Below are 12,971 nucleotides of genomic sequence, written 5' to 3' on the forward strand. Positions count from 1 at the left end.
CACGGCGGCGGCACGAGTTTCTGCCAGTTTATTGGTTTCAGTACAAAATAGCTATGGCTAAAATTCGCTAGCTTAGGAGGAGCTGCTACTGGTGAAGTCTCTTTCTGGGCTGTAAAACAATACTTCAAGTCATGAGGGAAGGTGAAGCAGTACCGAGAGGGCAGGAGTTAGGAAACGTTTCAGACTCTGAAGAAGGGAGAATGCTGGAAAAGAACAGGATGCTCAAACCCGCTACATTTGATTAAAAAGAAGCATTTCAATGTAGGTAGACTTTACATGAGAATTTGTCAAGAAGTATTCCAATATTAAGCCAGCTTATTCATACACTCCAACTTAGTTCCTTTATCCAGAGAACCACTGCAGAGGAAGGTCTCTCCCTCCCCGACACCATTACTCAACGCCAGACGTTCTCCTCTACGTGCCAGAGGCTCCTGTTCGCTGGTACCTCAACAACCCCCGCCTGCGTACCTGTCTCAGTGCTAGACTGACATAATTTAGCTATCATCACCTCAGGCAGGAGCACCACACAACATAGCAACACCTGCGTTAACTCCGGGCAACTTCAAGCTCGCTCTGCTTAAGTGCATCAAACACTGGCTCCGACCGCTTTACGGTAAAGCTCTGGCTTTAGATCCAGGTGTCATCTCCTCCTGACCGCATGACTCATTTATTATCATACTTAAGGCCATAAAGTCTTTCTACTTCGCAAAGATTCTCTTCTCCGTTGTAGTTAGATGCTGGGAAAATAAATTCAAATAACTGAAAATACAATGAGAACACATTTCAAATTCCGAATCTACAACTGAGGTTCTTTAACCAGAAACATCCAACAGCACAATGCCCCCTTTTCTTCCTTTGTTCCTTCTTCGCTTCGAAGGCACTTCTGGATTGCGTAGTACATGCTCTTTGGCTGCACAGACAGTCAGAACACATAAGGCTTGCATGCTAGTCACTCCTCTTCCTTCGCATTACTGGTCTCACTCTCTTGTTTCTTATCCGCTCCCTGATCTGTGGGCTTTGCAGCACTGTCTTCATACTGACACAATCTGCTTCGGCTTCGGGCTCCTGGCTGGTACAGCTGCATTGCTGGACGATCCTGAAATAAATCAAAACTATTTAGACTCTTTCACAGCCCCACGCTATCATGGTTATTATGGCATCAGTGATACTAGAAATGGCTCAAATTCAAACTCTTCAAGTTGTTCTAAGTTAAATTATTCCACCACGGTGGCAACGTAACTTCCACGGTCTCAAATCAAGGTTGTCTCTGTTGTAACACAACATCCCTGTTCAAGCCACAAGGAACACTGCACATAGTTGAAGTTATTTGTAAAGAGTTTCCTCTTGAGATGAGTTCAGCTCACCCTCTCCCAGAATAGAGGCCCACTTCAAAGCTTCCTCAAAACCTTGAGTTTCATTTGTACTCAATAATGCTTTAAGTGACATGGAAAACTTGCATACTGATGCTGCAAAACCAGATTTGCAGAGTATATAAAACTAAGCTCAAGAAATTATTTCTTGAGTGTACAGGAGATCTTCTGTCATGTTCTGCATGTAGCTGTCTCGTCCCTGTTTTGGAGGAACCTGTTCAATTGCTCTCCCACTTCCAGATGTATTTTCAGGCACGTATAGCATCAGCAGACATACAGGTCGATTACTGATGCTCTACCGACACCTTATAATGTAAGTCAGCAAATAAAAAGGGATCAGTGTCTTTACAATTTAGCCCATGGTATCTTGGCTTAATTCCTATACAGTGACAAGAAATATCACAAACAGTTTAGCAAAGTTTAGTGGACAAACGGGCAAGCTTTCTAGCAACGGCAGAGTTTGTCACCAGAACAGGGAGAAGTTTCAACAGAGAAACCACGTGGTTCTTTCCTTAAAGTGCTTTTATCCTAAAACCCACAAACTGGTCCTATGAATCAACACATGAATTTAAAGAAATCCAGCACCTTGTTTCTGATACGATCCCTCTTAATTGTATCCTCTTTTTTATCGTCTTTGGTTACTTTCTCAGATTTGTCCGTGCTGCTGATGAAGTCTGTAAGATCACTTTTCTTTCCCTTTTCTCTGAGTAAGTCTCTCTCCTTTTTCACCTCTTCCTCTTTTCTTCTAAAAACCTTCTCTTTCTCAAAGCGCTCTTTCTGCCTCCGACGCTCCTCTTCTTGGCGTCTCAGTTTCTCCCTCTGTGCTCTCTCATATTCTCTGTCTCTTTCAAAATCTCTATCTCGGTCCCTGTAGTCCTTTACACACTCATCTTCTGATCTGTATGAAAACAAAACTGAAAATTAAGCTCAAAAGATTCATCAAACAGAGCTGGGAGATCAATGTAATACTGGCGTAAATTTGCAATACGAAGAAGACAGACTGGTAGGTTCTAGGGAGCTTTTGGGAAGCTGTAATAACCTGAGTCATGCATGATAACCAGAGATGACACTGACTGTTAGCGTCTCCTAGCCTTCCACTCACATAGCTGGCTGAGTCTCCTCTGGCTTTGGAAAACACCTAAATTTCTCTGTCTCATCTCTGTTCCTCACATGGCAGAACTGAACCTTGCACAGATTACGGAGCTCTTGAGAATGACACTTTCCACTTTGACCTTTTACGAGACTTAAAGGGACTAGCAACTGGAGTACACCTCTCCTCTTGCCATGGTTAGAATTCTCTCATTGCAAGGACAGTGCTCACAGCCTGTGGTAGGTCACCTACACCCGGGCTTCTTTTGCAGAGTTCCTACAGTGAGTTGCAAAAATATTAAAGTTTGTCCACTAGTGAAGAATCGCCAGGTAATTCACACAGCTTTCTGTAATCACGGGGATGTGCACTGCCACAGAGAACACATCCCATGCCTTATATCAGAAAAATAATTTGAAAGGAATTTCAAAACATGGTCATGGCAGAGCAGCCTAAGCCTCAGTACGATCAGGAAACAAGGCATAAATACATATATATATTTATAGCAAGTACTAGAATACTTTTTTGCCTTCTCTTCTTTTGTCTCCCCATCAGATCGTTTGGCAGATGCACTACTCGCATTTTTTTCCTCCCTCAGAGTCTCTCTTTCCAGTTTCTTGGATTTTTCTTTTTTCTCCAAGTCTTTTTCATCTTTTTCAGGCTTCTTAAGTAGCTACAAAGAAAACAGAAGTCTCAACTAAAAAGCTCACTCTAATACATATTGTCTGGCACAACACCGAAATTGCATGAAAGGAACCGTAGTCCAGTACGAAATAAACATTAAAGTAATGTTACTGCAAATCGTAGTATTTCTAAAAGCTGGAGTGTATGAGTAAGCATAATCCACACAGCAGACTAGGATTTTTCTCCTAAAACAGGCCATTTTAGAAAGCTTAAAAATAGTCTCCATTCCATAGTGAATTCACGATTCTGTTTACCACAGCATGTACAACAGTCACATGACAAAAGCTTTAAATATTACTATGAAGCATTACAGCATGTAAACCTTTACAATGCCTAATATTGAGTATTACAAAAAAGTGGTAATTTACTAACATCAAACTCATGTGATTCTTCACACAATACTCAAAACACATGTTGAGACTGATATACAAATAATAGGGGAAAGGGAGTGTAACAGTTTATAATAAAGAACTGTTCTAGACCTTAATCTTTGGTTCTTCTTTTGATCTGTCTCTTTCTTTTTCTGGGCATCTGTCTACTTTCTTCAGTTTTTCTGCTTCTTTTCTCTTCCTTCTCTCCTCCTCTTTCCATTTTCTTCTTTCTTCCTCTCTTTGTCTTTTTCTTTCCAATTCTCTCCTCCTCCTCTCCTCTCTTTTTTCTTCTCTCAGTCTCTGTGTGTGTAAAAGCAAAGAGAAATAGTGTATTTCCACACTAGAAAACATCCCCTTACACCCAACACAATACCCTGCCACAAAGTGATAAAGTTTTTCATCACTAAATAACTCACCTCAAAACCACCCCATTATAAAAAAAAAGTTCTGTCATCTCTATTGTTCTGCTGTGAACCTGAACATGTTACAGCAGCATTTCATTTTTTTCTTCACTCATAAGCCTTGATTTGTACTGTCTTAAAAAAAACTAAACAACACTAGCCTTAGCCTTTATCATTCTAATTTTAATTAAATCTGCCCCATTTTCTCCTTTGCTAAAAGTTAAAATGAGATTATGTGCTAGGAGAAAGATCATCTACAAGGACCTCAGCCATAACTGCATTAAAATGCAATCTGGTTTGGCAGTGCCACAGAGATGTTTAGCTGTGACCAGAATGCACATAAAGCACCACCATTCCTACAAAAGCCAGCGTTCTAGTAGTTTAAAATATGTGAACCAGATGTTAACAAGGAAGTTGGGTCAAAAGCTGCTTCTTCAAAAGAAAGGGCAGAAACATATCAATATATGCACTGCAATGTATACACCCATGCTTTAAATGAGCAAGTTGTACTTGCAAGCCACAAGAAGATTCTGGAGATAAGTCTTACCTGCTTATTTTTCAGGAAGTTCAATAAAGGAGTAGTCTTTTTAGCTAGAAAACATATAAAAACAAAGGTAAACAATTTGCCTTATCCAATACTGCAATACCTACAACAAAACCCTATATGAAATGAAGAAGCCTTATAGATTATCCAGCCTATTTCCTCTCACATACAGCAACACAGCAGTGAAACAAGTATTCCAATCCTATCCCTGAACAGTGGCAACTATTAGGACTCTATAAACTTCTTTAGGACACTAATACGATATCCAGTACACCCATCTGCAAAAGGGTATTCAGCCTGCAGTAGGTTTTTCCCAGATTCTCTCGCTTTGAAAGGGATACCTATAACGTGCTGAAAAAGAGAGTCTTCTGCTCATTTTTGTGGTATTTTACCCAACCACAATCTCTCTTAACTTATGCCTGCATGGAACATCACTGCTTACAGCATTTTGCATTAAACATCACTGCATCTCACTGAAATGCAGCCACTCCACAGCGTAGTCTGGCTAACAAACATCTGACTAGCAGCTTAAAAAAGAAGGGAGGTTATCATATAAAGCTTAAACCTCGAGAAGAATTTAAAGCATGGGAGCAAAATAAAAATATACTGAATAACATTAGCCTAAAGGTTTAACAAATACCAAGCAGGCACACAAAAGAATTCAGTCTCCTCAAGGTTGAGAAATCACAGCTTCAAATTACACCACATACATTTCTTTGTGCTCTAGGAAAATATAACAATAGTACATAGATTTCCATACCTATTAGCTCTTTGTTTCTTGCCTCTATTTCCTCCAACAAAGTTTCAGGAGTGGAGGTTAATTTTTCATCATCTGCACTGTAACTTTCCAAAAACTTCTTGTATTCTGGATCTACAGGGGAAGGGAAAGAAAAAAAAAAAGGAAAAAAAAAGGAAAAAAAAGATATACTGTAGCATGAAAAGAATTTGCATTACGCACTGCTGGAAGTCTGGGTTAGATTTGCATAAGTTGTGTTGTTTATATGTCACCTTTTCGTAAGCCGGCAGCCCTCAAATGAGCTGCTGCATTATGTTTGTCTAAGACAATCACATTTAATAGATTTGCACCTGACAAAGCGGTGCTAATAAGCTTCACATATAATTAAGCAAACATTCTATTGATAAACTACAGTGTCACCGTAAAAACATTAAATTCAAATTACTGCTAGGGCTTTCAAGTCTACACATGCAAAACAAACTAGCTAGCTGCTATACCATCTTCGATAGTTCCAGTTTTGGCATCCTTTTTCTTACTCTTCTTTTTTGCAGCTTTCTGGAAAGGTGCAAACTCAACTATGGCAGCATATTCCTGACCTGTTAAGAGGAGAGGGAAAAATACATTAAAATAGAGACGAAACAGATATAAAATAGAGTATATCGTCCATGTCTAAAGCAGGAAGATAAACCTCACAAGAAATATGCAATACTAGAAGAGACTACTTGGACAGCATAAAAAAATTCTTGTATTTTGAAAGCCATTTAATAAAAAAAACATTTTAGAGACAGCAGAATTCATGAACTAAACACTCTCACTATGTTAACAAAACAGTAAATTCACAGACTCACAACAAGAAGGAAATACTAGATTTAACACTGCCCATAACTGTCAGTTCAGTCCCCTCAGCTACACCACACCGCATAACATCCTCATCCTACAGACTATGCGTTCATTGTGCAAGTAGAAGAGAATATTTTAAGCTAACGTAACTGAGGCAAATCTCAATTTTTGACAAAATACAATAGAATGCAACACATTACAAGCAGGCTTTAAAGTTTTATCTTCTGACAAGAATGCTACATTTATGGCTGCATAAATCCGATACTGCTGTTGGGTATGGCAAATACAGTGTGCTGCTACACTGCAAACCAGGTTATTTAAAACATCTAGGTGTTGCAAGAACCTTGTCATGCAACCCTCCTAAATAAGGAATAATCTTGTGGACAGAGCTTTGTGTCACATAAAACACCTGGCTGGATGAAATGTAAAACACGTGTACTTGAAACAAAGTTCAGGGTGAAATCCTTAGCCTATTGAAGCCAACAGGAAGACTCTTGTTAAAGTTTTTGCTAAACATGTAAATTTAAGGTCTATCAATGCGAGACTAACAGCTTTTAGTGCTACTCAACATAAGTGTTTTGAAATGCAAGATCTAAAAACATGAGATGTACTGAATACCTAATATGTATTTAGAAAAAGACATAAGCGGCCACTAAATACTTGGATGTTTAACCAATGAATTAAACAAAATATTCGTTTCTTACAGATTAATGTCTCCAGAGAGCAGTCGCTCTCACAACTAAGACCGCAAGGAACAAGCTGTTCCTTTTTACTGAATCAAGATCACTCACTCAATTGTAAATTGGAACAAGTAATAATCAGAACTAAAAACTGACCAAAAAATAAGTCACACTGTTAGAAGTGTACAGAACAGGCGAGGGGGTGGCATCATTAACCTCAGCTTCGTTTAGTTTGGACAGCGACACCACCTGCTCACTTTCACTTTTCAGACTTTATACTCAGGTATGACAACGCAAGTATTAACGGCAGGAAGACAGCAACTGGTTTTATATTGATACCACCGCTACCTCGATGTACACTTAACTGGGTTTTACACAATATAGAAAATCGATTTAAAAACATATAAAATCAATTTAGATTAGTTTCCACGAAGCACAAGACGTTTTCTTTGAAATACTGCATGACATCCACTTAAGGCACTAAAACCAAACAAATCAGAAGCAGCACGTTAGGCTGCTCACACCCGTCCCTCTCAAATTCAACGAGCACACCGCGCGCACGCCAGGAAAGACGAGAACGCACAGCCGAGCGCCGCTCACTTGCCTTTGTGATCGACAAAAACATAGCCATCAAAGCGATCCCTGAAGAGGACTATGTCTTCCTGGTTTTTGAAGTTGATGTAGGCTCTCGAGAACATGTGCGGGTACAGGCTGCAGAAAGACAAGACCGAGAGAGCAGGGCTGACTGGGCGGCGGCGCCTCCCGGGGCCCGGCTGGCGGCAGCGGCGGCTCTGGGAGCCGCCCGGGCGGGGCCGGCGGCCGTACCTGGAGTCGTTGGCGAAGAACTCGAAGTAGTCGTGCTCGGGCAGGGGCTGGAGGTGCTCCTCCAGCTGCTCCTTCGTCAGGCTGGGCGGCAGCCGCCGGATCACCACCTGCGGCACGGCGACGGCGGTTAGGGCGGCCCGCAGCGCCGGGGAATAACTCCTTGCCGCTGCCCCCCGCTCCTTCCCCGGGCGGCCCCAGCCCTCCCCCGCGACGGCCGCCTCTTACGGCCGCCGCGCCAGGCCCGTTACCGCGGATGCGGGGGCCCACACCGGGCAGCGCGCAGGCCCCACCTTGCTGAGCGTCTCCTTCTTGTCCTTGGGCCGCTCGAGGCGGTCGAGCTCGGCGCCGCCCGCCCTGCCATCCGCGCCGGTGGCGGTCCCCGCCCCCGCCCCCAGCAGGGCCCCGGGCCCGACGGCGGGCCCGCGCCGCTCCTTGGGCCTGGCGTTCTCCTTGTCCTCCTTCATCCCGGGCCGGCGGGCAGCGCCGCGCGCCCCCGCGCGCCCATTGGCCGCCGCGCCTCTCGCGCGACTGCGCCTTAAAGGGCCACGAGCCGCGCCCTCGGCCGAGGCCTCCCCGCCCCGGCCCTGCCGGACTACAGCTCCCGGCGTGCTCCGGGCCCTGCCGGACTACAGCTCCCGGCGTGCTCCGGGCCCTGCCGGACTACGGCTCCCGGCGTGCACCGGGCGGGGCCCGCGGATCCCGGCACCGGCCGCAGGCGCCGGGGTCAGCCGCCGGGGCCGGGGCCGGGCGGGCTGGGGCGCGGCCACGGCCTCATTTCCTGCCCCGGCACTACGGAGGCGCAGCCCCCAGCAGCGCTGCCCGCTACCACCCCTTCCCGGACCTGCCTCGGCAGTGACAGCGGGGCGGGGGGGGCGCGGGGCAGACCGGGAAGGCGCGCGGGGCAGGCCGGGAGTGCCCGCAGGGAGCCCGGGGCGGCGGTGCGGGCAGCGGGGCGGCGGCGCGATGTGGTACGAGATCCTGCCCGGCATGGCCATCATGGGCATCTGCCTCAGCATCCCCGGCCTCTCCACCGTCTACATGCACCGCTGGTGCAACGGCGGCAAGGTCAGCGCGGGGCCGGGCCGCCCACGGCCCGTCCCGCGGCTCCGCTTCCCCCCGGGAACCCCCTTCCCCCGGGACCCCCTCCCTCCGAGAGCCCCCTTCCCCTGGGGAGCCCCTTCCCCCGGGACCCCATCCCTCCGAGAGCCCCCTTCCCCCGGGGAGCCCCTTCCCCCGGGACCCCATCCCTCCGAGAGCCCCTTTCCCCCGGGGACCCCCTTCCCCCCTAGCCCCCTGCTTCCCCCTGGGATCCCTTCCCTCCCGGGCCCGCCTTCCCCCGAGACCCCTTCCCTCCGAGATCCCCCTTCCCCGGGGGCTGTGACGGGCAGCGCTGTGCGTGCCCGCAGGAGAAGAGGATCGCCCGCTATCCCTACCAGTGGACCCTGATGGAGAGAGACAGGCGGGTGTCCGGTGTCAACAAGTACTACGTCTCCAAGGCAGGTGCTCGGGGCATCGGGCAGGTACCGCTGGGAGGGAAACGGGAGCCATGTCCCCGAGCTGTGGGCTCTGAGGGCACTGGTGGGCACCGGTCGCTCTTGGGGCTGGCAGAGCTCCCTCTGTACCTGCAGCTGGCCTGCCTCTGGGGATGTGCATTTTAATTTTTTTTTTTAATTCGGACTTGGGTACTTAAGCATAGTTTGAAAACCTGCATTTTCAGCTATGCCCTCTTGCAAGTTAGCACCGAGAACGGTGCAGATACAGCTGTTCCTTTTTCTTTTTCAGGGTCTGGAGAACATAGACTAAGGTGGCAGCACTTTGAAGAATCCACATATCTATATAAAATGATTTAACTCTTTAATAAAGATACACATGTATTCAACCCTTGTATCTGTGTTGCTGTGGTGGGTTGACCCTGGCTGGACACCAGGTGCCCACCAAAGCTGCTCTGTCACTCTCCTCCTCAGCTGGACAGGGGAGAGAAAATGCAACACAAGGCTCGTGGGTCGAGACAAGGACAGGGAGATCACTCAGCAGTTACCGTCATGGGTAAAACAGAGTTTTTGCCAATCAAAATCAGAGTAGGGTAATGAGAAATAAAACCAAATCTTAGAACACCTTCCCCCCACCTCTCCCTTCTTCCCGGGCTTAACTTCACTCCTGAATTCTCTACCTCCTCCTCCCAGCGGCACAGGGGGATGGGGAATGGGGGTTGCGGTCAGTTCATCACACGTTGTCTCTCCTTCTTCCTCACACTCTTCCCCTTCCAGCGTGGGGTCCCTCCCACGGGAGACACTCCTCCACGAAGTTCTCCAACATGAGTCCTTCCCACAGGCTGCAGTTCTTCATGAACTGCTCCAGCGTGGGTCCCTTCCACGGGGTGCAGTCCTTCAGGAACAGACTGCTCCAGCGTGGGTCCCCCATGGGGTCACAAGTCCTGCCAGCAACCCTGCTCCAGCGTGGGCTCCTCTCCACAGCGTCACAGGTCCTGCCAGGAGCCTGCTCCAGCACGGGCTCTCCACGCGGTCCCAGCCTCCTTTGGGCGCATCCACCTGCTCCAGCGTGGGGTTCTCCACAGGCTGCAGGTGGATATCTGCTCCAGCGTGGACCTCCGTGGGCTGCAGGGGGTCAGCCTGCCCCACCGTGGTCTTCACCACGGGTTGCAGGGGAATCTCTGCTCCGGCGCCTGGAGCACCTCCTCCCCCTCCTTCTTCACTGACCTTGGTGTCTGCAGAGTTGTTTCTCTCACATTCTCGCCCCTCTCTTCTGACTGCTGCTGGTGGTGTGCAATTTTTTTTCCCCTCCTTAAACATGTTTTCCCAGAGGCGCTACCACCATCACTGATGGGCTCAGCCTTGGCCAGCGGCGGGTCCATCCTGGAGCGAGCTGGCACGGGCTCTGTCGGGCATGGGGGAAGCTTCTAGCATCTTCTCACAGAAGCCACCCCTGCAGCCCTTCCAGTACCAAAACCTTGCCGCACAAACCCAATACAGTTGCATATAAACTTTGGACAGAATCGATTTCCTCACTTTATGCACTCTGATATACGCCTCATGGGTGCCTGTGAGAGGAAGAAAAGGAATGCCAAGAGGACTACCACAAAACGACCATTACGGATGCCTCTGTAATAATAAGTACTAGCGAAACACAGAAAGACGGCAGGACTGATCCTATTTTTGCGTGCACTTCTGCTGACCTGCAGTTCCCTGCAGCAACCCCGCGGATTGTGCAGCAGTCTGCATGAACAGCCAGTGTCACCTCCTGCAGCTTGCGATTCTTCCCTCCCAGCACAGTAATATTCAGCAGTTTTAACTTACAATACAGCCAAAACCTGCTTCTGCTACGTCTTAAATCCGCTATAAACAATGACTCTTACTTGTCTTGTTAAAGTATGGCAAATGGAAGAGTGAAATGCAGATCTTGCGTCACTACCATCAACACTGATTCACTGAGGCATGGGGTGTGGAACAACCACAAATAACCACATAGAGCGAACAAGGTGCAGAGTCACATAAATCAGAGAAATTTCTGAGAAATTTCCAGCCCCGTGACTGGAAAGTTATGCTTACTCAGATGGACAGAGTCTACTGAAGGAGCAGCCAGGCCAGCAGCAAATTACCTTTACTGTTCCGCAGCCAGTAAGAGCTGAGGATGCCAGCAGCACTAGTTGTTTTCTGCTGACTGTAACCAAGTCTGTTTCTCTGCTCTGCGCCAGTGTCTCTCTACTATAATTCCCTTTATTTGCTTGTAGCCATATTGAAAAAGTAATATTGCAGAAAAAGAAAATACACTGACGTAAACAGAATTCTTCTGGATTTACATCAGCATGAATAACAGCAAGTTCAGACACAGAAATTTGCATCTGAATTCCTCTGCTGATTAGTTGAGTTGGGATGAAGTGTTTCTGATAGTCTATCAGCAGTTCTGAACCGTAACCCACAGCCTGTGTCACTGAGCAGGGAGGGCGGCGTGGTTTAACCTCAGCCGGCAACTGAGCCCCACCCAGCCGCTCGCTCACTCCCCCCCACTGGGATAGGGGAGAGAATCGGAAGGGTAAAAGTGAGACAGCTCATGGGTTGAGACAAAGACAGTTTAACAGGGAAAGCAAAAGCCGCGCACACAAGCAAAGCAAAACAAGGAATTCATTCACTCCTTCCCACCGGCAGGCAGGTGTTCAGCCATCCCCAGGAAAGCAGGGCTCCATCACACGTAAAGGTGACTTGGGAAGACAAATGCCATCACTCCGAACGTCCCCCACTTTCTTCTTCTTCCCTCAGTTTATATATACTGAGCATGACGTCATATGGTATGGAATACCCCATTGGCCAGTTGGGGTCAGCTGTCCTGGCTGTGCTCCCTCCCAGCTTCTTGTGCACCTGGCAGAGCACGAGAAGCTGAAAAGTCCTTGACTAGCGTAAACACTACTTAGCCACAACTAAAACATCAGTGTGTTATCAACTTATTCTCATACTAAATCCAAAACATAGCACTACACCACCTACTAGAAAGACAATAAGAAAATAAGGATACGTCTGACACTTCTCTGTGGCACTCTGTTCCAGGCTCTGAGACGATGTGGTTAAATTAAGCTGTCCAGCTGCTCGTGCTTTCCAGATGTGCTCAGCCTTGGGTTTGGCTCCTGACAAGCTTGTCAAGGTCCCAGTTTTCTGAAGGGCTGAAAAAAGCTTGGGTATCAATGAAATACCAGCCCAAAGCACTTACCACCAGCTAGTCAGCTACAGCGCTGGCTGGAGAGACAGAAGTAGCAGGAGGAGATCAGGAGGACAAGAAACAAGAAAGGGAAAAGATGTGGAGATCAGGACAGGAAGCAGAGGAGGAGACAGGCTACTAGGGGTCCCAGTAGCCTTGAGCACCTCTCCCAAACTACACAGACAGCTGAAAGCCAGGACTGCTTTAGGCAAGGTTTGCTGTAATCCTTCAAGATATCAAGGGGCCTTGAACAGCTCCTTGTGAGACTCATCCTGCAGAGTGAGCGTGTCTCCACAGAGAATTTTTGGGCTCAGAAGAGGCCTTTTCTGTTTGACATCACGCCTCGGGCTATGCTCACCTTACAGCATGTCCTGAGCAGCAGCAGGAAGAAGCTTCCTTCGTTGCATGAGATGCAATAAACGAGTGAGCCACATCTGTCACACACACAGAGCTCTTTAGGGGTCTGCATCCCAAGTCTGGCCTCCCCAGCAGTTCCAGCACAAGACCTTCCCATCAGCTGCTAAGTCATTTTCCAACCTGTTGACCAGTTCCCCTTCAGATGCTTCCCCATGTCTTGGCACAACTACGCCAGGGTCCTCAGGGTTCCTTTCTCCCATCTGTCTTTCAAAGCAGACGCCTATGCTGCTGTTTTTCTTCCCAATTTTGTTACTGAGGGGATGAAACCAAATGAGGAAAACTCCCGTAAGAAAGACAGAACAGTGTGCC

The 12,971-nt window shown here is 47.6% G+C and overlaps 2 protein-coding genes across 3 annotated transcripts; one reads left to right on the plus strand and one right to left on the minus strand.

Moving 5' to 3' along the window:
- Nucleotides 1-12: 12 nt before the first annotated feature.
- UPF3B (UPF3B regulator of nonsense mediated mRNA decay) lies at nucleotides 13-8,090 on the minus strand. Of its 2 annotated transcripts, none has more exons than XR_012675581.1 (10): nucleotides 7,829-8,090; nucleotides 7,539-7,645; nucleotides 7,318-7,424; nucleotides 5,691-5,789; nucleotides 5,218-5,328; nucleotides 4,461-4,504; nucleotides 3,624-3,812; nucleotides 2,979-3,130; nucleotides 1,956-2,284; nucleotides 13-1,096 (listed from the first exon to the last, which is right to left on the minus strand). XR_012675581.1 is itself a non-coding variant. In XM_075162342.1 (10 exons), exons 1-10 carry the CDS (start codon nucleotides 8,000-8,002, stop codon nucleotides 950-952), a joined length of 1,443 nt encoding a protein of 480 aa, XP_075018443.1. In that variant the 5' UTR covers nucleotides 8,003-8,081; the 3' UTR covers nucleotides 13-949. The 2 variants fall into 2 exon arrangements, 1 of the variants encoding a protein (XP_075018443.1); XM_075162342.1 differs by having other exon boundaries at nucleotides 1,956-2,268; nucleotides 7,829-8,081.
- A 146-nt stretch (nucleotides 8,091-8,236) lies between these two features.
- On the plus strand, nucleotides 8,237-9,417 carry NDUFA1 (NADH:ubiquinone oxidoreductase subunit A1). The gene is made up of 3 exons (XM_075162355.1): nucleotides 8,237-8,603; nucleotides 8,945-9,034; nucleotides 9,321-9,417. Exons 1-3 carry the CDS (start codon nucleotides 8,502-8,504, stop codon nucleotides 9,339-9,341), a joined length of 213 nt encoding a protein of 70 aa, XP_075018456.1. The 5' UTR covers nucleotides 8,237-8,501; the 3' UTR covers nucleotides 9,342-9,417.
- Nucleotides 9,418-12,971: the final 3,554 nt, after the last annotated feature.

The sequence above is a fragment of the Calonectris borealis genome, chromosome 13 (genome assembly GCF_964195595.1).
Source record: "Calonectris borealis chromosome 13, bCalBor7.hap1.2, whole genome shotgun sequence".
In the NCBI taxonomy this organism is placed as follows: domain Eukaryota; kingdom Metazoa; phylum Chordata; class Aves; order Procellariiformes; family Procellariidae; genus Calonectris; species Calonectris borealis.

Excerpts from the sequence above, each read along its gene's own strand:
- NDUFA1 (XM_075162355.1), top strand. The coding sequence starts at position 8,502 with ATGTGGTACGAGATCCTGCCCGGCATGGCCATCATGGGCATCTGCCTC. Across the intron at positions 8,604-8,944 it reads GCTGGTGCAACGGCGGCAAG|GAGAAGAGGATCGCCCGCTA; the intron begins GTCAGCGCGGGG and ends GCGTGCCCGCAG. Across the intron at positions 9,035-9,320 it reads ACAAGTACTACGTCTCCAAG|GGTCTGGAGAACATAGACTA; the intron begins GCAGGTGCTCGG and ends TTTCTTTTTCAG.
- UPF3B (XM_075162342.1), bottom strand. The coding sequence starts at position 8,002 with ATGAAGGAGGACAAGGAGAACGCCAGGCCCAAGGAGCGGCGCGGGCCC. Across the intron at positions 5,790-7,317 it reads TGTTTTTGTCGATCACAAAG|GTCAGGAATATGCTGCCATA; the intron begins GCAAGTGAGCGG and ends TCCTCTTAACAG. Across the intron at positions 5,329-5,690 it reads AACTGGAACTATCGAAGATG|ATCCAGAATACAAGAAGTTT; the intron begins GTATAGCAGCTA and ends CTTCCCCTGTAG.